This window comes from Homalodisca vitripennis, chromosome 4 (assembly GCF_021130785.1).
Source record: "Homalodisca vitripennis isolate AUS2020 chromosome 4, UT_GWSS_2.1, whole genome shotgun sequence".
Taxonomy (NCBI): domain Eukaryota; kingdom Metazoa; phylum Arthropoda; class Insecta; order Hemiptera; family Cicadellidae; genus Homalodisca; species Homalodisca vitripennis.
In genome coordinates, this window is record NC_060210.1 from 8018405 (window position 1) to 8043406 (window position 25002).

A 25002-nucleotide genomic window follows, 5' to 3' on the forward strand; every position below is an offset into this window, starting at 1 on the left:
GATCATTACCGCCCAAATATGTAGCCTGGACTTTTGTAAAAATGACGACAACACGCAAACTCTTCGGCGACAAATGGGAAGGAGAAAACCTTGACCAGCTCAAGTCACTGCTTTCCATAAAAAAACTGGGATACTGTCTATAATGCTGAAGATGCGGAAAACAGCATATAACATATTCGAAGGAGTGCTGCAAACTGCCCTTGACATCTCCTGCCCTCACAAGAAGAGCAAAAATAAAACTAAGAGTAAACCAATTCACTACTATGACCAAGAATCAGCTGAGATAAAAAGCTGCCTACTTAAGAGCCTCAAACACCTATGAAATTACCGGAAGGGCACAAGATAAAGAAACTATGGTAAACATAAAAAAGAAGTACGACAGAAAAACTAAGGATGTTGCAACACAAAATGCAAATACACAGAAAAATAATGACATCTGACAACAAATCCAAAGCTGTATAGGACATAATACATACAGAGACCAATGCCAAACAACTTAGCAAAACGTGTCCTAAGCTAAACATTGACGATGCAGTGGTAGACAATCCTCTTCAGGTAGCTGAACAACTAAACACTTTCTTTACTCAGATAGCAGAAGTGACATTACAGCAAAACAACCAACAGCCAGGAGACAGCAGATTAGAATAGGACCTAAACCTCTTAAACCACCCTTTAATACAAACCATTTGATCTGACCGCCACAACATGGGAAGAAGTAAGTCAAGTAATACAAACAACCTAAAAAAACAAATCATCGAGTGGTACAGACGAATACTCATCAAAAGTTGTAAAAGCATTGCGCAGTGGAATTGATTCATCCTCTTGCATCAATTATAAATAAATCATTTTCCCTGGGCCAATTCCCAACAAAGCTTTAAGTCTCCAAGGTCTATCCCCAGCACAAAAAAGGACCAAAAACTGACCCAAAAAACTATAGACCCATTTCCTTAATATCAACGTTTTCAAAAATTATTGAAAAAAATAGTATTGAAGAGGACTAATGACACATCTTACACAAACAGGACTTAATTACTGACTGCCAGCATGGCTTCCAGAAGGGAAAAATCTACTTTATCTGCCATCATAAGTCTGGTCGAATCTATAATTGACAGCATAGAAGAGGGACAAATTTGTCACTGCCTTATTCCTAGACTACAGTAAGGCCTTTGATTGCTTAGGACACAGCCTCATCTCTAAAAAACTTGCAGTTTTGGGAGTAACAGGTCTGGAAAACAAGTGGTTTGATAGTTATCTCAAAGGGAGATCCCAAATTGTGGATATTCAGCATACTACATCTGGCGTCACTAGCATGTTCAGATCTTGTCCTCAACCAATTACTAGAGGAGTCCCACAGGGATCTGTGTTGGGACCCATTTTGTTTATTCTGCTGACTAACGACTTCCCAGCTCTAATTCAAAATGAAAGTACGAGCTGCTGCATAATGTACGCAGATGATACCACTCTTCTTCTAAGAAATGACACAGCTGAACAATTGTACAGTAACTCTATCACATCATTAGAAAGCGCCATAATCTACAGTAAATTAAATGACTTAGCAATAAACCCTGACAAAACTACACAGGTACACTTTAGCAGGAAGAAAGAGGTACCAGCAAGCTTTCCCAATATATCAGTGGCTAACCAGATCAAGTTTTTGGGAGTAACTCTCGATAGCAGACTCACATGGGCAGATCATGTAAACAACATATGCAATAAAATTTAGTACAGGCATCTACGTTGTTAAACGTATTAAATGGGGTAGGCTCTCTGGAAGCGGCAAAAAAATAGCCTACTATGCGCTAATAGAGTCTCACATTAGGTATGGCCTTATAGTCTGGGGAACCTCCCAAGGAAACCTCAAGAGAGTTTCTGGTACTCCAAAAGAAGGCAGTCAGGACCCTTGCAAAACCTTGAGCCACTACAAACTTGCCGACAGGCCTACCAGACCCTAGGCATACTTTACAGTACCTGCACTTTACATTTATGAAGCCATCTTGCACGTAGATAAACTACATCTGCAGACTCACATGGACCTCCATAATTACCCCACACGCCATGCCTCAAGGCTCACCCTACCTCAACACAGGACAGCTTTATACGAGAAGAAACCTTCATACATTGGCCGGAAAATTTAAAAACCTTCTACCAGACTACCTCGCGCAGCCTGACAGGAAACAGACTAAAGAACCTACTTCGAGAGTTTTTGCTGAAGAGACCTGTATACACCATTGAAGAGTTCCTGGAATCTGCTAACACTGGAACCACGTGATTTTAAAAATTGAAGCATAAACCTCCTAAACTCACAATGATGGACACTATTAAACTGTAATTATCTAACTTTGCATTATGTATTATTTTTTGACAAATTACTGTACTTAATGTTCACGTAATAAAGACATTTTGATTTTGATTTTGATAAATACACATGTAAAATAGGCATTGTTATGAACATATTAAACCTGTACTATAAATAAAAAAACATATTATTATACTACATTACAATACAATTATTTTCTTTTAAGTGGTTAATGTATTTGTGATCTGAAGATAAGCATTGTTCTAGTGTTAAAAATTAAAAAGTGATAAAATAAAATACACAATTTATCAAACAGAAATACACAAAACAGGAAGAAAAAACAATTAAGTAACAACAGTGTGACAAAAGACCTTCAACGCTAACACTTAAAATCCAAACAATTAAAATTACCACTCAAACACATTTATAATAAAAAACAAAGTTAAAAACTGATACAATAATTATTTCTAAATAACAAAATCATCACCTTATCATTGCTCTCATGGAGGCTTCGTGCTGCTGTCATACAACTACATTTGGAATTGCTAACGGAATTACCTATAGATCATTCAAGTAGTATACCAATCGATGTTGAAATCTACATTTTCCAGGACTTTCAGTAGGCAAAAATGATAGCATAAAATATTGTTGGTGTACACACCATGTTGAGGACAGAGTCAGCAACGTCTTGGCGAACGCTGGACAACCACACTTGGCAGATGTTGGCCTGGTCCTGGCTGAGCACTCGAGACAGTGTGGTGCGACGCTGAGAGTCCTTCTTGAGCATGTAGAAGCCATCATGCTCCGCCGGAGCTCCTGCCACCTCGGGAGACAACAGTCCCCCACTGGAGCTGCGGCGTGTCAGACTGGCATCGGCACCGTCCGTGTCCGTGGTCATCGACGACAGGCTGTCAGGGTCACACAGAAACTTTTACAAGTCAAACTCTTTGTTACATGTCACTACTCAATGTATATACTAGAAATTACACGTATTGTAATGAAATTTTAATGTATATGTGATAGAAACTAATCTAATGATAAACATACATATTATTCATTATCTGCTTTGTATGCTTGATGGAAGTCACCAGGTTTTAATATAAACAACATTTTTATCTCTTCCACAATTCAATTTATTATTAAAAACGCTTTTGCTGGTTAAGGCATCATCAGTTATTAGACATTATCATTTTTCTACCATTAGTAAAAGACAAAATCCATTCAAGAATTATGAATTGCAAACCTTATTTTACTACATAACACTTATAATATTTATTACTTTTTGGTCTTTACAATTAGTTTTATTCTAACTATTTTATCATATGTTTTTTTTTCCTATTTTAAACAAATATTTATTCTGTTAATAATAACTCATGATGCCTTAACCCTTTTAGTGCTAAGGGGTCTGGCGCATTGCCATACCCAAGAGTGCTATTCATTTTAGTGCATATGCAGAGTTTTAGTAAATCCCTTACTATTTCGTTATTTGAGGTCATATCTTATTAATTTTTTTTTGTATTGAAGATAATTAAACAATAAACCGAAATAAATAAAAAACATACATTTGTACATATTTGGATTGTTATAAAAAAATGTTCTTTATAATATAAATGTTTTTTACAATTTTTTTTCACTTTGGCATACAATTTTAGTATGTAAACAATTTTATATTATTTTTCTGAGACTACCATCGGACAGAGCAACTAAAACTAAACAAATTACATATATTTTATTTTATTTTTACACAACAAATAAGAAGTGTGGATTAAAAATATAATAAGTTGTCTGCGCCAAATTTTGCCCTACATATAGGCCTAATGTTTGAAATGCTCAAGAAAAAAATTAGCATAAATGCTTTACTAACTTTATTATTATTTATAAAAAAAGAAATTCAAACACAGTTAACACTTTTTTTACCTAAATAATTGTTTTATTCAGTAATAAAACTATAAAAAAGGTGAAGTAACTAATCATAACCTGCAATGTTCTTATTAGACATTGTAACTTAGTAAAATATAACACACACGGATAACACAAATGAAAAATGAAGTAATGCAATGATTTGGAATACTAATGAAGTAGTATTTCACAATTATAATACAATTTAATGGATAAAATAATATAAAACAGAGTAAACAAAGCACAGCGTCAGTTCGCTCGCAACGTAAACATCCGAACTGATCTTTTTATTTCACGTCATTGACGTATAAACAGCTGGTCGTCGGCAAATAAATATACAAATATCGTTACCCTATGGCTTTTGGATGAACTGTGATCGTTTGCAGCCAGTAACTTGCATAAACTGAACCAATATATATAAAAATACGCTGCGTCTATGACGTAGACGCTAGCACTTTTCGACATAAACGCAGCGTCTACGACATAGACGCTATAGCACTAAAAGGGTTAACCGGCAAAAAGCGCATTTAATAATAAATTAAATTGTAAAAGAAATTAAAATTTCTTTTATATTAAAATACATATTATTGGCCAAAATGTTCAATTATTTAAATTATTAAAAGCAAAAGTTTATAATAAAAAAAATCTGAATTCCAACTGACAAAAAATTATAATTCCAAAGTCTAAATGAATCCTTACGGTTTATGAAAACCACAAGAATTAACCTAAACTGAGTCTTAGATTTTTAAAATATATCTCTTTCTCTAGATAGTATATATTGTAGAATAACCTTGAAAAAGGTACTTAATATTCATTGGGGCTTATACAGTAATCTAAATGTTGACATTTTCTAAGGGACCAGTTTAATTTTTATAGTAATAAACCCTAAAGGGACCTCTTATGGCTTTCTACTTATTATTCTATTCATACAAATGATACCTGACCATTCCCACTCAATACATGTTAAAGAACCCAGTAGAAAAAATGAAGGGTTAAATATGTTTTTTAACACCAAAATATGACCATGACACAATGAAACATTATGTTACAACATTATGTTACATACAAGATGAATAGACTAAAACATAAATAATGGTTGTCTGCTTTTTTCCACATTACGTGTTGTTCCCTAACGCCACTAAACGCTATAGTATTTGTATACAAGCCAGTTGTCGAAAACAACAAAAAACTCTCAAAGAAGCTGGAATTAAATGGCGACAATGAATTTCAACTAAGGTATTCTTGCCTAAACAGTTGAACGACTGTTGGCTGTACTCTTAGGGTTAACAGCCATACCGACACTTTTCTTTTACTTATAGAAGGAAAATCAAGATAATCTTGCAGGAACCATGCAATTGTCAAAACAATTATTACAACATTGATGCAAAACTAGCAATTTATTATGCGGTAGCAGTAACTGTTAGCGAGATTCACAGCACAACACAAGCATCGATTTCATATTTGCTGCAGTCATCATGTAATCTGCCTTTTTTGCTGAAACACCAGTTACCACTTACATAAAACTGCAGAAATTACACTTTTCTAGTCTGTTAAACAACATTGGATTCTCATTTTACCACTACTATCTTAAAATCTTCGACTATAGTTGACTAATTTTAAACACATTTATTATGGATCGTAAAATACCACTAAATCATTTGTAACTAGAATTTAATATGCTAAATGGCTTTGGTTTGTTACCACTAAAGCAAATCTGGTAAGTAGGAGTGGCAGCCAAGAATTCCAAACCACTCTTAGCCTTGATCAAACATTTTAATATACAAACATACATATATTCTTATAGAGGACATATTTGTACAACTATACAAATTACAAGATAAACAAAACTATCAAACGTCTGTTTACCGCCGTGCAGTGGGCATCCGCGCATTGACACAGCTATAGACGGAATTGTAATTTTAAGTTTAAATATTATTTCCAAGACAACGATAATTTGTTAATTTAGTTATCTACCAATGTTTTTTATACAGAAAGTACAACAATAATGTGTTTTAGCAATCAGTAATTTGCGTACGGCCGATCAGCTGTTGTCCACAAATAAACTTATTAGAGAATTCGGTGGATTTGAGATTCAACTTTACACATCACTTGTTATGATATTGTGAATATCTAAATGTGTTTTAAGTACTTGTGTTGATTTAATTCTAATTTGGTAATACATTGTTTTCAAATTACTGTAATTGGGATGGAGTAAACAGAGCTGCGATATTGAAAACATTGATACCACTAAATATTGAGAGGTATCACATATCGAAATGAACACAATAGACAATAGACAATAGATAAATCTCTTTATTTACATGATCGTAAAGAACAGTATAGCGTCAAATATTTAAAACAGTCATAACTCAGAAATAAACTTTAGAAGAGATAAGTAGAGCAATTTTGGAAAAGTTCATCTGAGATGTGCACTCCCTGCTCTCTCAATAAATTCATCCAGGCTGTAGATGGTTTCGGACATGAGCCAGCTACGTAGTCTCTGCTTTAAGGAAATGTGATTCCCCTTCTTGATTTCAGGTGGTAGTAAATTGTACAGCCTTGCACTGGCGTAGGACGGTTTCATGGCGAAAAGGCTCATTCTGTGTGCTGGAAGGACAAAATCATCTGCAAATCTGGTGTTGTGGTTGTGAGCATTGGCGTTCTTGGGCAACCCAAGGCTACTGGCATACAGGATGACTTCCATTATGTATAAAGATGTCACAGTTAAAATTCCCAATTGCTTAAAAGCAATCCTGCAGCTCTCACGATATTGAAGACTGGCCATGCACCTAACTGCCTTCTTCTGGAGTACCAGCACCCGCTGGAGGTTACTGGCGGAGGAGGCACCACAAAGAATTATCCCATACCTGATGTGGGTCTCGAATAAAGCAAAATAGGCAGTTTTAATCGCTGGACTGGTGCAGGTTGCTTTGAGTCTTTTCAGAGCAAATAGAGAGGAACTCAGCTTCTGGCATAAGGAGTCGATTTGGCTACGCCATGAGAGCCGGTCATCCAAGATTAAACCCAGGTGTTTAATGGATGTTACAGATTGCAAGTTGGGTAGGTCAGATACATCATTCTTATTTCGCCCTATTGACAGTGTTGTTTTGTTTTGTCTTCATTAAGTACAAGGTCATTATTAATACAATATTCATGTGCCATATTCATCGCAATGTAGGTTGATATTTCCAATGCTTCAACTGATCTGTTGTTAGTGATCAGGACGGTGTCATCAGCATACATGATAGGGAGGCAGAAGGCCTCTTGTATCTAGTAAGGTCTTCAGTATACATCCCTAAAAACTTATATAATTTGGGCTTCCCAGAACTTTGGACCGCGATTGGTGTCCATTTTGATTTATTGTCATATTTACCATATTGGGATGTTCTTTAGTTTTATTTGTATACATTCAACATCTTGTTAATTTATGTCTGTAGTATTATTAATCTACCATACATAGCAGATCGTAATGGCACATGAGTTCATTTGTTAAACTTTAGTTTAGTTGTTGGTATTTAATTGCATAAAATAATTATATCCATTTCATAGTTTTACAATAAAAACTAAAAGTAAGAATTTTAACTTTTCATAAACAATAATGATACGAGGGGGTACCCAAAAGTAACCGGAATTGTATTGCTGGCAGCCGGCAGCGTGTAGTACACATTCCTACCGCTAGGTGTGTGTGTCGCGCAACCCATTGCGAGCTCAGTGACCCCAGTTCCGTTGTCCTAGTGCATTCTGTTCATTTGTAGTGACTGTTTTTTGCTAACCCTGTTTTGTTCTTGTTTCGTTTTTTTTGTCATGGCAAGTTTAAGTGAACAACGTGCAGCTGTGAAATTTTGTTTTTTACTTGGTAAAAATGCTGCAGAAACTATTTTAATGTTGAATACAGCTTACAAAGATGATGCTATGGGGAAAACTCAGGTCTACGAGTGGTTGGCTCGATTTAAAAATGACGACATGTCGATTGAAGACAAACCTCGTTCTGGACGTCCATCAACCTCTCGAACGGACGAAAATGTTGAGAAAATTCGTGAACTTGTGCTCACCGACCGTCGACAGACAATTGAGGAACTATCAGAGAGTAGTGGGTTAACTTGGAGCTCGGTTCAGCGAATTTTAACAGGAGATTTAGGACTGAAAAGGGTTGCTGCCAAATTTGTTCCTCGACTTCTGACTGACCATCAAAAGGCACATAGAGTTGAAACTTGCCGCCTTCTGAAAGAACATCTCGAAAATGATCCCGATTTTCTGGAAAAGGTAATTATTGGTGATGAGTCATGGTGCTATGGTTATGACCCAGAAACGAAGCAACCAAAAAAATGTCGGCAAGTCAAATCAAACATCAAAACCATGTTGATTTGCTTTTTTGATGCTAAAGGCATTGTTCATTCTGAGTTTGTTCCTCCAGGTCAGACTGTCAACCAAACATTTTATTTGGAGATTTTAAGAAGACTGCGCAACAGTGTTCGCCAGAAAAGACCCGATTTGTGGCAGACTGGAGACTGGTTCTTCCACCACGACAACGCACCGGCACACACAGCCATCTCAGTTAGGCAGTTTTTAGCCAAAAACGGCATGGTTCCGCTGCCCCATGCACCTTACTCGCCTGACCTCGCTCCATGCGACTTTTTTTAATTTTCACATGAAAAGAGGCTTGAAAGGTCAACGATTTGACAGCGTTGAAGAGGTTAAGAAAAAAACGAAGCTCGAGCTTGCAGCCATTTCTAAAGATGACTACAAAAAATGTTTTGATCAATGGAAATACCGTTGGGACAAGTGTATTAGTTGTAATGGAGATTATTTTGAAGGAGATAAGGTCGGAATAAAATAATTCCGGTTTTTTTTGGGGTACCCCCTCGTATATCATTAAACATTAAATGTACACATAGAAAACTTTCACTGACACTTAGCTTTTTATCATTTATACAATCATTATTTTATGACAATTTAATTACTTTCTGAATTGATTTTTGTCATAGTAAATGCCTCAAACTTTAATCAATAACAATAAAATACTGTGTGTATATAGTGTATTTAAAAGTTACTTGCATATTATACCATTTTTCTTTTCTAATTTACTATTTTCAGAAAATGGTAGTGAATAATATAAATAATCCACAATAACTTAAAATAAAACTTAACAAAATATACTTCAAAAATTCATTTATAATTATAAAACATAATATATTATAAACTGTATTACTAGTCTGTTAACAGGGGAAAATTATGATACTTTTAAACTAAATTAATTACAGCAGCAATATAAGAGCTTAGTTTTTCATTACACAGTGACTTTGGATTAGTGCACTTATGTTTAAAAATGTTTCAAACAAGATTTGCAATAACAATATCCAGCTCATTAACCTGTTCAGTGCCGGATTGTTGCACTACAGGTAACTCTGCTGACCCGGATTTTTCCTGGTACTTCATTATTATTGTGCATTAAAGTTATTATTTACTCCTGGAATATAATATACCTATAAAACTTATTTAGATTATTAATTATTTAATGTAACTGATGTTTCTGCATTTATATATACATAATTTTAGAATATATAAAATACTGGTTCATCGAGATAGCCTAGAACATAGCTGAAGTCTGCATCATGAACTAGCTCATCAAAAATAAAATCATCGTATCTTTCACAAATGAAAATACCCACTTCACTTTCTTCGTCACTGTCATATAATTCACTAAATTCAAGACACAATAATTCATTGATATCTTTATCGAATAACTCATGCTTACGTGAAGTCACATTTGTGTTCACAAACAACAGCTGCCAGCTGAAATGCCTCGACGTTTGGAGTAAAAACAGGATGCCAAGTATCCTAGTGCAAACGAAATATACATAAAGAAAAAGCTAGTATTCTGCTGTGAATCCCAGTATATTGAAAGTTTGGCTAGTTGTGTCCAAGGAAAGGCGAAATTAAAAGGTTTGCAAGTGGCCGCTATTTGCAACTGCGGGATGTTATTTACTCTCATGCACTTTTACGAGCGTATTGTTAGTCATGGAATTATGGGAGATGTCTCATTCAAAGATATAATTAAAATGCATCCAAACGCTTTTTGATTTTAAAAATATATATTTTTTTATAGGTTATTCATAAAAAAACACTTAAACTAGGCAGTACTTTTCACTGTTTAAATATTTTTAAAAATACACTTTACAAAAAACTAAATAAGAGTTCAAATTCGTACTAATTATACCTTTAAAATAAGACATCTCCTATAACCCTAAAATAAAAGAGTAAAACTGCATGAGGTTTAACATTGTTCTTAGAGAGAAAAACTCAGTCATTTCACTACAGCCAGCCTTTAACACGTTGATGCTGTTTACGGTGCAGAGACTGGGGCACTCTGTTCGATGCCACTCACAGACTAACATTGCAGGTGTTAAACACTGAACCTATTGGCCAACAATACTGTTAGATACCAAAGAATCTATACTTCATACATGCCTTAATAGTAGCTGTGACACAAACTCATCAATGAACTACAGAGGCATTACATCTGGAATAAATAGTGAATTAAGACTAGTTCGTGGCTAACCTATTGGCCAACAATACTGTTAGATACCAAAGAATCTGCACTTCATACATGCCTTAATACTAGCTGTGACACAAACTCATCAATGAACTACAGAGGCATTACATCTGGAATAACTAGTGAATTAAGACTAGTTCATGGCTAACCTATTGGCCACCAATAATGTAAGATACCTGTTGGAGAATACAGTAACTTTGTAAAGTCAACAAAGAGGAACAAGTAGAGGCGGGAAAGTTAGCTACAAACCACCCTTTAGTGTACAAAGTATATATTCTCTAAGTATGGATGATCTCTTTGACCTCGTTAAACCTTAGGCTTAAGCTATGTATGGACGGTGTTATTGGCACAAAACTATTGTAAATAAGCAATCGGTAAGAATATTTAAGAGAGTTGAAGGGCTCATGGTACCTGGTGTAGGAGAGGGCTGAGGGCATGCTGATGGGGGAGAGCAGGGCTGAGGCTCCTCTGTGTTTGGCAGGGTGAGACTGTGTGGTCCGGTCCCTGCGCACCATCGCACATACAAGCACACACTGTTACACCACACCACACCACACCGCACAACACTCACATGTCAACACTAGCGCAGTAGGTGTTACATGTAGCAGCTGCTGATGTTGATATATCATTACTTTAAATTTAAAATGTTATGAACACATTTTCAACTCATGATGCCTTTAAATATCGTATCAATTAAGGAGCCAACTGTGTATGTTGTGGTGTACCCAGAATTTTGATTTCAGCCCAATACGAAAAATGAAACGTCCAACACTTTTAGCACATTATTTATAATCATATAATTATGGGAGATGTCTTGTTATAAAGATAAATTAATACGCATCCAAGTGCTTAGTTTTTTGATATTTTTATTGGTTGTTGAGAAAAAAAATTTCATTTTTAATTCGCTGTTTAACACGTTTATGACAACATGTACCCCATCAGGTACACGTGATCTTTTACTACTGCCATCATGTACCTGGTCGGATACAAACCGGTTTTTGTAAAGAGCATTGTGTGCCCAATTGGTTACACGTTGCTATGAAATTCATTATTGCTTTTTTATTGTTTACCTGTCCTGGTGGATTGTTAAATTTGATCCCATGCTTAAATAAATGCCTCAGACTATCATGTGCCGCCTAGAAGTTAGACTTTCTCATTATACTTTGAAGCCATTATTATTAAAATATTCAACGGCAAATAAAAAAGTTCGGAAAAACGTTGATGTTGTGAACGTGTTAAATATTCAAAATGTACACACTTTATAAAAAAATTAATAAGCATTTGGATGAGTATTTATAATACCAATGAGACATCTCTTATAAATCTTTGACAAAAAAATAAGAATGTAAAAGTGTTCAACATTTAACATTGTTCTTATCAAATTCAAGGGTATTTCGCTTCAGTCTTAATATATGAATTCACCAGAAATTTCTGCAATAAAATCACTTAATTTGAACAAAAATTAATTCAATATTTTTACAGAAATGAATTTTATTATTTTGAACGTTTATTTTTGAGAAGTAATAAGTGATAAACTCTACTGTAAATCTATAGAGAAGACTGTATTGTGTGAATAAATATACCGCTTAAGATTATTTACTTGTAAGGATGCACAAAATACATTTTTTTTTGTGAGGATGCATAAATTTTACAATACATGACAAACAGAATAATATATAATCTAAATTCATGGTAAACGTATTCAGTTTTGTGCAGTCTTGTTGCTTAGGTATTTCAATGTCAAACTTATTCTTGGATAAAAAAAAAATCGTTGGAGAAAAAAATAAAAACTTATATAACATGTAAAGAAATATTAAATTTATGGTTTTATTCTTTTTAAGCCTTTAGCGAGTGTTGATGTTATGGAATATAATTGATTTTCCTTAAAATGTGTGCCTATACATAAGAGTAAGGGTATATTAATTAAAAAGTACCTAAAATAATAAAATAGATATTTTTCATGTTTTCATAAAACTAATGTAAATCTTGGATGGTAAGGTTAAGAAGCAGTTTTTTTTCTACAAATTAAAAAATGACGTTCTGTAATGTCAATATTGTTTAGAATTTTACCCGCCACCACAATGCTATGGTTGCGTCATTATTGGAATTCCAAAGCAAGGTGTTTTATTGACGTTTTTTTCTCATATGTTAGAGATGGAGCATTTGAAGTATGAGTTTAATGCGTTGTTTTTATAGGGAAATATACTTAATTTCAAAAATTTGTATAAATGGTATAATATTGCACATTAAAAAAAATAGTAGCAAAAGTATTAATGTTAATTAAAATGAATTAAAACCAAAAACATTTCAAACGTAACTGAAATTACATTAATTTGCAATTGATTGTTAAGTGATATATTATCATAAAAATAAAACTAAAAGTCAAATGTGTTAACTAGGAGGATAAGTTTTGTTCAGTATGCACCGGCAAAAAACAACAACATGGTGCCCTTTTTTAATTGGTTAGTTTTCTAACAATATAAATAAAATTATGGTACCCACGTTTCATCTGTGGGTGACATTGGTGTGCGAGACATGGTTGAGAAATTGCTGGTGTTGGTAGCATTGTGGTTGGTGTGTGTGCTGGTTGTGGTTGTCTTGGTGACAGCACGATCAGCAGGAACAGATATACTACGGTTGAACTCTGGCAGCTGCGGAGCCACCAGCGCGCGTGATGTCTTCTTCTTCCTTAAAGCAACATGAGTATAAGGCAGTGGCTTGACTGGGAACTAAACAACAATCTTGGGTGAAGTCCAAATATTGGCTTTTGTCTTATCAGAGTTATCTCAACCAAGAGTCAATATCACTTCAATATAGCTGAACACACAAACATATTACAAATAGAGAAAAATCCAAGTTGATAAGATAATCAAGTATTTAATCATTTTGTGTCTTTCTCTAACATTTTTTCAAAATATTTTCAAGGTGAATTAAAATTCCTCTATTCAATTTTCTAACTTAACTTTATACTTTTCTTGAAAATGATTTTTTCAATTACAAATTTGGAGCTGTAAATAAGTAAAAAACTTGATAAAACATATGATTTTATACTTATTTATTCTTTATTATATCAGAAGATACTAATTTATTTTTACTGGTCGGTAAAAAGTATTTTTTACAAAATGCGGCTTTGTCAGAAATTTGAACTTAGGTGCTGTGCTAAAAATTAACCTTAAAGAGGAAATTGTTGAACCTCTAATAAACTGCTTGATTAGTAGTGTTTTGATAACAACAGTAATGTTACAAAAATGTTGGCCTGGCATTATTGGCCTAAATTATATACACAGAACAAAACTGTATTACATTTTTTGAACAGTTAATCAATACTTTGCTTTGTGTTTGTAATTTTCTTCATCGATTTCATAGTAGCTTTTTCTACAATTTTTTAAACTGGAATAACTTAAACACGAAAATCTTAATCAACATTTTATAAAGACTCTAATGTTATCAAACACTTTAAATTTAGATTATTATCAAGGAAATTCTGAAAATTCACTACAGATAGGAAGCAAAATAACTAAATGGAGTTGTCATTACAAGTTTCACTTTACTGTAACCAAGTGTGCATCTAGTTTTTTATACCAATAGGTTTTTTATTGCATCTTTTTGTATTCTTAGAACATTTTTTATTAGTTTTGTTGTTAAAGTTAATTTAATTGCCAAGTTGGGTAATAATTAGGGTATTATTTTATAAAATAGAATTATAATTCTTTAAAAATATAATAATTATGATTAAAATCAATGCTAGTAAATGCTGTTAGCGGGTAAACTAAAAAATTTGAAAAAGTTGTTCTGAACATTTCTTGAACCAAATTAAGTGATAACAAATAGCCAGTCCAGAACTTTAAAACCCCTGTACATAAATACATTGAATTATATAATATCCACCTAAATGTATACTGTATACATAAATGTATTTTGTGTAACACTTACTAGATGCCTGTGATAAAAAATTTGGTTTGAGGAGGATTTCATCATTAAATTGTCTAAAATTAAGCACATAACTTTTTTTCAATGATAATTCACCTAACCTAAAACGGATTATATAAGATATAGTGCACTAGTACAAGGAGCACATAACAATAAAATTCTGTTCCACTAGAACTGTTAATAACATAGTTGTGATGAATTAAAATAAAAAAAATTGAGTGCTAAAAACATAGTGGTTACTAAAAATATAATAAAAAATAATTATGTTTAAAAAGTTAAAAAGTTGCAAAATCTTAATACACCTAATTGCTGTACTGGTAAATTTGCACACACCTTACACAAAATAAAAATTGTACTTCACCTGCACTATTGTATTCCTTAGTACAGGTGAGAGAAAAGAGAGGGAAAACACAAAATAGCTTTAATTGTTAGTGAATTCTTACTCAAGTAGTTGAGGACAACTTTTGCAAACTAAATACTTAAAACAAAAGACTGGTGTATTGAGTTTTCACCAGTGTTTCATTTAGATGAGTACTGATGGTTGATGGTTTCCAAGCAGTTGTTTTAATCATTCTGACCCTGAGATCTATTGAAACATATAATTTGCTACTTTGGATATGTCAACAGTCACATAATTAAAAAATGAATAAGAATGATTGATTCACTGACTCTGTAAGGAAACTGTCCTCCAGGAGCTCAGCAGCCAATGCACGATGGGCTGGGTCTGGCTCAAAGCAGCGCAAGATGAAAGACTTTGCCTTCTCTGACAGCTCCGACGGAATCTCAGGGTGTACCTTGTAGTAGCCCACCTTGAACACTGCAGCCTGGGGCGAGCCCAACTCTATGAACGGAGGCTTGCCGGTGGCCATCTCCACGATAGTGCAGCCCAACGACCAGATGTCTGCCTAAGGTCACAGGAACAAACCGGTTAATTGAACAATATATTAATTGTTAGTTCAATATATAAATTAAACTAATGTGAAAATTAATGTTCTCTATTGTATTCTTCCTGAATTTCCAAATTAAAGAACCTTCAGCAGTGATTAAATATGAATTAATTTCTTGGCTCTATAGTTCTTGTTGATAATATAAAGCATCTTGTAAATACATTATTTCAAGTTGGTCATTGCACCATATGAACTGTATTTTAATTTAGAGAAGTGCAAATATTTTTAAAGGTTGTTACTAAAACACTTGATTATTAATCAAGCACTTAGTATTATTCAGTAGTGGTAAAAAATTGTGTAGTGACACTCAAAAATTCAAGTTGAGTATTCAACTTGAATTTTGGCTCGATTATTGCCCGTTCCTGCTTTGAGCATGATGGAAACCAAAATATTCCACTGATGATCTTCAGCGCGAGATTTAGATTAGTACCTAATATTATTACACTTGTATAGAATCATCAGCTAAAACTTTCTCAACTATTTAAATACAGAGTGACACAGACTATCCATCTATGATGTATAGCGGCTGAAGCAAGAAACCTATCTCCTTCATTTGAATGAAAACACCTTTATTTCGACCCCAAAGAATTTGGGAAAATTATTTTTAAAAAGACATTTTTGGATGAGTAGGGATTATTTTTTTAAAGACTTTCAGATGTAAAAATAGGTCAAGCCTTACCTACTTTTAAAGTTCTCTATTTACTGATCATTTTGAAAAATAAGTTTTAATTTATTTTGTTTTTAGTGTACAGAGTGGTCCAAAATATCAAAGTTGAATGGTGTCAGTTTTTTTTACTGTTACCTCATTAAAACTTTTAGGAAGTCCAAATTAATCCCTTTTAAAAATTGGATAAGGTTGTATATAATACATTTAAATTGGTCCCACTTTAAAATGTTTGTGTAAGCAAAGCAAAATTTGAAATTTACTTTTCGGACAACATTTGCCTAAGGTACTGGATATTCAGCACGAGATTTAGATCAGTAGCTAACATTATTACACTTGGTAGCATCATCTGTTAAATATTTCTCAACTATTTAAATACAGACTGAGCCAGACCATTCATCCGCGATATATAGCAGCTGAACGAAGAAACTTTCTTCGTTTTAACGAAAACGCTCAGATTTCAACCCCAAAGAATTGTGGAAAATTATTTTTAAATGGCACTGTTGGGTGAGTAGGGATTATATTTAAAAGATTTTTAAATGTAAAGGTCTCTATTTAATCTTCATTTTGAAAAAGACGTTTTTATTTATTCTGCTTCTTGTAAACAGAGTGCTCCAAAATATCAAAGTTGAACAGTATTAGTTGTTTTTTTTTACTTTTACCTCATTAGAACTTTCAGCAAATCCAAATTAATACCTGCTAAAAATTGGGTAAGGTTGTACATTTATGCATCTTGTAAATAATACATTTAAATCTGTCCCACTTTAAAATTTCTTATAATCAAGCACAATTTTAAATTGAGGAGAATCTTGCCCTCGACCATGAATCTTTCTGAGAAGATATATCATACCTACAGGATGGGTGTGAACAGCCACTGTAAGAAGTCTGTTCAAACAATATATTGACTTTTTAATTTCCACGGGTTACGTATCCGTGGTTTTTAAATTTTTTTGTGGCATTATGTTGGTACATATCTCTGACGTATGCCAACAATTTTGGCCATTTTCAAGTTCAGTTTGTTGACAGCTAATTTTCTTGCATGTATCGTGGCTCGTCTTCAATTTGCGCCTATTCTAAAAAAATGGATCAAAGAATCTGTATCAAATTTTGTGTTGAAAACTAAATTAAGTGCGCGGACGCATTCCAAATGTTGACTGTGGCTTATGGAGAAGCTACCTTGGACCAAAGCAACGTTTATCGGTGGTACAAAACGTTCTCATGTGAACAACGAACAGCGTGCCAAGGCCCGAGTGCGTCTAGAACAGACGAAAACATAGATGAATTGAAAAAAATAGTATTGGCCAATCATCGAATCATTGTTAGAGAAGTTGCCGAGGACCAGAACATATCGATTGGGTCACGACCAATGATTTCGACTATTCGACTTTTACCAATGATTTGGGTATGTGATGGGTCGCTGCAAAATTTGAGGATTACTTTGAAGAGGACAAAATTTATACTCATGAATAAATTAATGATTTCGAAAAAAAACAAAATTTGCAATATTTTTTGAACAAACCTTGTGCACTGTTTTCAGTGATCCGCATACATGCTACCAGAGTCGCAACCATTACTTCATCCATCTGCCCCTCTCTCCACTAACCCCTCGCCTACCCGCAAAATTCCCGATCCTGTAAGAATTGCCAGCAGATGTTCGGGGTTTGTCGGTGGTAGTCGGAACTGCTCGGCTTTGTCTACCTGCTCTTTCACTGCGCTTATATACTTATAACACTGAAAAGTTTACCTTCTCAGAAGGATTCATAATCATGGATCTTGCACAGCAGTTGCAGAGTTGTATTGCTACTGTTACTGAACTGTATTGTAAATAATTCTGATTCTAGTGATCATGATTGTATTTTAGTTACGCTTTCCACTATGTGATACTCAGGAAATTGTAACAAAAAACTCCATTTATTAGTGAATTATAGATTGAAAATCATTTTTATTTAGAAAATACCCATTTCGTTTTAAGTCTTATTCAAACCCATCCTCATGGGCCACTGGCCTGTGTGAGGATCTATCAAACAGAATAAGAAGGAGAGTCAATACAGTACAAGGTCCTGTTGAAGGTTAAATTGAAATCCAACCAAATGATCCAATCCAAATTGTACTACTGACCGGAGCACCATAGCCTCGCTGGCCCTTGTCGATGACCTCAGGCGCCATGTACTGCAGAGTCCCAGTGAATGTCTCTGTACTTGGGCAGAGTCCTGCCAGACGCTTGGACGTGCCAAAGTCCGAGATCTTCACCACTCCACTGTATGTGTTCACCAGCACGTTGTCACCTGTACACATTATCCTTACAACTTTCTGTGAGGTACTTTTCACTAACTGCTTATACATTTATTAGACAAAGAAAATCAATCTGTCTAACTACAAAATGTGTTTGTAAGTTAGAAAATTTTTTGTTGACAGTGAAAATGTTGCAAGTGCCTGCTGCAAGAAGCTAGCATGTGTTGGCTGTAGTGATTTTCCTGTGAACACTGACGTACAAATAAATGTGTGTGTTTTTGTAAACTTTCCAACATATAAAATTTAGAACTTGTTAGTAGTATTAGGCTATCAACTTATTTTTCTTTATGAATTGTTAACGTTTGTTCAAAGGCTATAAATAGTGAACGATGTAGGCAGCAAATTGTGAGCATGATGCTGCTGGTGTTTTATATATCAATGCCAACTGGAAGCAAATTTTTAATGATCGCCTGCGTTACATGAATCGTTCACGAATGCATTACATCATTCTCATTCACACAGGCTGTATTGGCATTTTGCTCAAAATATATGAGTGTAATAAACAATTATTTTATCATACTTGTGTTTTTAAATACAATTACATTCATTTTATTGAAATTATTTTATTTCATTTAAAAACCACAATGGATAAATTTTATTAAAAAAATTCTATTTGTCCTAAAGATATTATGAAACATGATGAACTGTACAAGACAGTAAACATTTTTTAATGTACTCTATTTCTATTACAATTTATTACAGAGAAACCTACTCCATACAAATCATACACTAACAAATATTACTTAGGAAGTATACCTTTAATATCCCTGTGAACAATCTTCTGATCATGAAGGTATTTCAAACCCTCGAGGATCTGTTTAGTATAGTAGGAGATGGTGGACTCGTTCTCCTTCAGTGGTCCCCACTTGGATCTCAACAGAGCAGACAGACTTCCTGGAACACATAGCACATTTCTTGTAAACAAACAAACACTCAGAACAAACATTGGTTACATTCAACATCATCTGCGATAATGACTCCATATTAAGTTTTTGGTGGTTGAAACATAAACTACTCACCATTATCGTACCTTAAAACAAGTAAGTCTGATATAATGATAAAAACTCATGAACCACTCAAACAAGCTAAGAAAATACTAGAAATAAACTGACACCTCACAGCTGACCTACTTCTCAAAGGCAGCAATAATGACAGTTTAAGTAATATATTTTATTGAAAATCACCAAAAAGGAAGACAAATTTCCTTGAAACTTAACAGAAATACTTTCTTGATATTAACCTCAGATAAATTACAATAAAACACTGGAGTAAGGTCATGCCTTCCAGATGTGCAACAGACAAATAATGACAACTCAGCACCTGTGCTGACTCTGCATTGGCTCATATTCCTAAAGAGCCTACCTCAACCACAATCAAATTGACAAGGAACTTGATTATTCCTTCAATTAAAAAAAATTATACTCATCTTTAATTCATGTTTCTCAACAAAAAACTTATTACAATATTTTGTTTTATAATTTTAACGTAGAGAAGCAGTCAAACTCTCAACAACAAAAAAGTGAAGATCTCAATCTTTATTAGAAACTGACAAAAATAAGATTATTGTACTTCAGACATAAATTTTGATCAGAGGAATCAGACAAATCTCCATTAAAAAACTGCTCAAAACTTATTTTCCAAACAAGACTAATGCAGTTTTACATTATTCATACTATCATGACTTTATTTCAAATAATTTACTACAGGAATCAGCCAAACCAGCACACCAAAAACTGAATCTTCTGTTTTTCACCCAAAGTTAAAGCTTGACTAAAAACTGTTAAAAAATCAACCTATGCAGCCTGTCAAAGCTTTAAACCAAAGACATTACTTTTAACTTGAGGAAATTAAATAAAAACCAATCTATTGAATTTTGAATTTAGTTCCAGTTCACCGTGTGGTATCTGACGCTGTATCAGACTTGAGTCATGTTCATCTGGAGGGATCCAAAGAAAATCAATGACGAAGAAGTTCAAAACAAAACATCTACATTGTTTTGAAAATTGTGTGCCTGATGAGACTACCACTTCACCTATTTATGGGTGTCTCTGATGTCGAAACAATGTAGCTTCAGGTCCTGACGCAATGATCCTGACAGAGCTTAAATTCCTGGGCTTTAGAGACACCGCTCTGTCATAGTTTTCAAGCTACTTGAGTGATCGAGACCAACTGGTTTAACTCAAGTAGAGCATGAAAGGGGTTTGTGTTTTGCATAGATCTAAGAGAAGCCCTGTAAACAGAGGTGTACCGTTTGTCCTGTTTACATCTTACTTCCCGGCATACATGCAACCCTACAGTAACACCCTAGTTTATGCCAATGACACGGTTCTCTTGATTTCTGGGAAGAATAGAGAGGCACTCGTACAGTCATACATCGTATTAAATGTTGCTGTTGAGTACTGCACAGCAAATGACCTTGATTTTAACGAATTGAAGACCAAAGAAATTACTTTAGACAGCATGAAAGAGAGATTGTCAGCATTTTCCAATCTTGACTCTGTAAATTCAGTGGAACACCTGGGTGTTGTGGTTGACAGTGGATTACCGTGGACGGATCATGTTGATAATGGAGTCTAGCTCAGTCAGTTGAGCCGTTCAGACGTGTTCTGCTACGTGTTACGTCAATTTAATTTATTTGGTATTTTCTCTCTACCCGTCCATAACTGTACACATACAGAAGATTTACATTAATAGTTAACGTTACTAATTTGTTAAATCATGGTCGCTAATTGTGGTGTTTGCAATCTAGTCTGTGCTACTGACGGAAGTGAGGTTAGGTGTACTGCTTCACAATGTGATAGTATATACCATGCTAATTGTGTTAAAGATAGCCTAGATGAAGCTAAAACCCGATCTCAACTACAGACATGGAAATGTAAGAAATGTAAGGAAAGCACTACCACGAACAAAAAAGGTAATAATACTGTTCCAATTAATGAAGGAATAACAAAAGACTTCCTAACACAAGCCTTAAATAACCTTCAAACACAAGTGTTTTAACGCACTGGGCCAAATCGATAGTAGTGAAATGGTTGAGCTTACTAACTCCTTGCAGTTTATGTCAGATAAAATTGGACACAGCTAATTCTCTAATGCTTAAACTTAATAAAGAGTTTGCCGAAATTAAGAAAGAGAATGCTGAACTCCGTGCTGAAAACACCAAGCTTAAATCTGAGGTTATCGATCTTAAAGAGACAGTTAGGTCTCTTGAACAGTACTCCCAGGAGGTGCAACATCGAAATAAGTGGCATTCCGTAACCCCAAATGAAGATGCAACAACTATTGTAAAGGATGTCGGAGCAGCCTAGGCCTACAAGTGGAGGATGCCGATATTTGCAGCTGCCCATAGGATTCCATCCTTCAAGAGGGACCGACCTCCATCGCTGATTGTCCAGTTTCCTGAAGAAGAATGTGAAGGACACTTGGTTAACCAAGGCTAGATCAATCAAACCCTTGACGGCTGATAAGGTAAATAATTCTTTTCCTCGACAGACTGTCTATTTAAATGATCACCTGTCTCCGAAGAATAAAATATTTCTTGCTGATCTCAAAAAGAAAAGTAGGGAGTTGGGCTTTGCTTATGCTTGGAATATAGGGATGGAAAATTCTTTGTCAGGAGGGCTGATGGCGATAAGTGTATTAAAATTAATACGTATGAGGATATTCTTAACCTGGGTCCTAGGTAAATGCACATATATGGGAGCTAAATATAAATACTCTGTAAGTTTATCATATGTCCTTTATTATTAAGCATTTTATACTTAAGTTATTATTGCCTGTAACATTAATAAGTGGTTTTAGTTTTGTTATTCTAAATAGGCCTAAGCATAAATTCCTTGACTTTATATTTTGAATTTTCCTAAGTCCGCTATAACTTACCTGAATGAATATAATGGATAAAAGTAGTCAAAGCTCTCAGCCCAGACATTACACTCACAAGTTATTTTGATTCCCAAGGGTCCGAGCATTGTTATAGTTTAATTTATGCTAATATTAGAAGTATACGGAAAAAAATTTTGATAGCTTTATTTTAGAATTAAGTAAGATTAAAAAAAGGTGTACGTTTATTGTTCTAAGTGAAATTTTGGATAAGTTCCGACGAATTAGAATTATACAGTCTTCTTCCTGATTACAATATGTTTGCATACTGTAACAATAACTATAGAGCTGGTGGCGTTATGTGCTTTGTTGATAGGTGTATTTACTTCCTGCCAAATGGAAACTGCATTGATATCGGCTGATGTACTTCTTTTAAATATTAAAATTAATAATCTATTATTTTTTAACCTACTATGCATATATAGACAAAATAACTCTTCTGAGAAGGTCTATGTGGATGAATTGGCTCATATTTTAACTAACTTAAACAATAGCATATTGTATATAGGTGGATATAAACTTAGACATTCTAGAAGATAACAGCTCAACTCGAAACTATCTCAGTACTATGAATAATAATGGATTAACTTCACTTGTTAATGTTCCGACTAGAATTGCTACGCATTCTAGTACCTGTTTTGGATCATGTATTTGTTAGGAAATGAAATTTAAATAATTTCAATGTTTCAGTTTTTGATATTGGGCTAACTGATCATTGTTTAATAGGCCTCAAGATTTATTCAAATAACACGATAAATATTAACGATCGTATTATGAATATGTCCTCTCCGAATAAGTTTGTTATTGATTACGAAAAGGTTAGGTATAAATTGAGGGACATAGATAATGAAGATTTCTTCCAAAACTGAAAACGTCAATTTAGCTTATGATAAATTTCATGATTACCTTGTTAAAATTGTTAATGACAGCAGATTGGACCCAACTAGTAACAAAAAAAATCAGTAAGGCAAAAATACTTAGTCCATGGATTAATAAGAAACTTATACTACTTATCTCAAAGAGAACAAAATTATACAAATATTGCTAAAAAGCGACCATACGATATAAATTTTACAGCTTATTATAAACGTTTTTGTAAAAATTTGCAATTAGAGATAGATAAAACCAAAAATGAATTTTTCGCAAAGAAAATTAGTAATTGCAATGGAGATGTATCACAACAATGGAAAGTAATCAATGGTATGTTTGGTGAGGCTTCAATTAAATGCGTTAACAAAATAGAGCTGTGTGATGGGTCAGTAATCTTAGAACCAAGGGAGATTGCCGAAGAGATAAGTAAGTACCTGATAAGAGTACAGACTGATCTAGTGAAAGAGGGCCGACCTCGTACAGTCACAGCACCAAATACAACAACCTTTTAACACACCCAACTCATTTTTCCTGATACCTACTACTATTTTCGAGGTAATTGGAATTGTAAAAAAACTTAAAAATAAAAAGTCCGCTGGTATTGATGGCTTTAATGTAGAATTGATTAGAAAATGTCATCGATTTGATTGCTCCTGCATTGGTATACATAATCAATTTGAGCTTCCAAAATGGAGTTTTTCCTGCAAACCTCAAACAGAGCATTGTAGTACCAATTCTTAAAAAAACAAATTCAATAAAATTAGACAATTTAAGACCGATAAGCCTTCTTTCAGTTTTCTCTAAAAATTATTTGAAAAGATTGTAATAATTCGTCTAGTCTCTTTTCTCAATAATAGAAGATTTTTCAGTACATACCAGTTTGGGTTTACAAAGGGGAAATCAACAGAGGACGCTCTCATTGACGTAACTAACTTGATATACGGTAGCTTAAACAATAGTAAATTGACAACTGGTATTTTTGTTGACTTTAAAAAGGCATTTGACCTGGTAAATCACAAAATACTCCTAAATAAACTTGAGTCAGCCGGTATCAGGGGGTTCCGCCTTAAGCTGGTTCAACAGCTACTTAACTGGGAGAAAGCAACAAGTGAGAATAGGTAACCACCTTAGTACTCCCTCAATAATTGGGACAGGAGTGCCCCAGGGTTCCGTTATCTCTGCGACTTTATTCTTAATTTATATAAATGATTTATTACAAACTAATTTTTAAAGGAAAAGTATTTGCATTTGCTGATGATTTGGCGGTTATTTTACTCTCATTCTGATGTAGATTGCTTGGGAGATATTATGGCTCATGATATCGCAAAATTACAAAATTGGTGTGAAGCTAACAGAATGATAGTTAATGTTGACAAAACAAAGTATATTAATTTTAGCCTTTCAGATTACAACCATTCCGTTCACTTTAAAATTTCATGATTATAATTGTAGTTATATTGATTGCAACTGTCAACATATAGAAAAGGTCAATAACATTAAATATTTGGGTATAGTCTTTGATAGTAGGTTAACATGGGAAAACCATATAAGCGACCTTCATAAGAAATTACGCATGTCAATAAGAAAGTTCTATTTTTTGAAAAACTGTTGTGATAAAGAACTATTAAGAACATTATATTATGCACTAAATCCATTCACGGATGCAGTACGG

The 25002-nt window shown here is 34.0% G+C and overlaps 1 protein-coding gene across 3 annotated transcripts in view; it reads right to left on the minus strand.

Annotated features, from left to right (window-relative positions):
• The window catches only part of LOC124358920 (mitogen-activated protein kinase kinase kinase 15), a 75730-nt gene that overhangs the window by 18088 nt on the left and 32640 nt on the right, over positions 1–25002 (minus strand). For 2 of the 3 annotated variants that reach the window (XM_046811176.1, XM_046811179.1), the window contains 6 exons: positions 19338–19475; positions 18408–18574; positions 15348–15583; positions 13251–13436; positions 11160–11252; positions 2958–3204 (listed from right to left, as the gene is read on the minus strand). In XM_046811176.1, coding sequence (XP_046667132.1) covers positions 2958–3204; positions 11160–11252; positions 13251–13436; positions 15348–15583; positions 18408–18574; positions 19338–19475 — 1067 coding nt within the window. The remainder of the gene's footprint in view (positions 1–2957; positions 3205–11159; positions 11253–13250; positions 13437–15347; positions 15584–18407; positions 18575–19337; positions 19476–25002) is intronic. The other variant, XM_046811177.1, reaches the window with a different exon arrangement.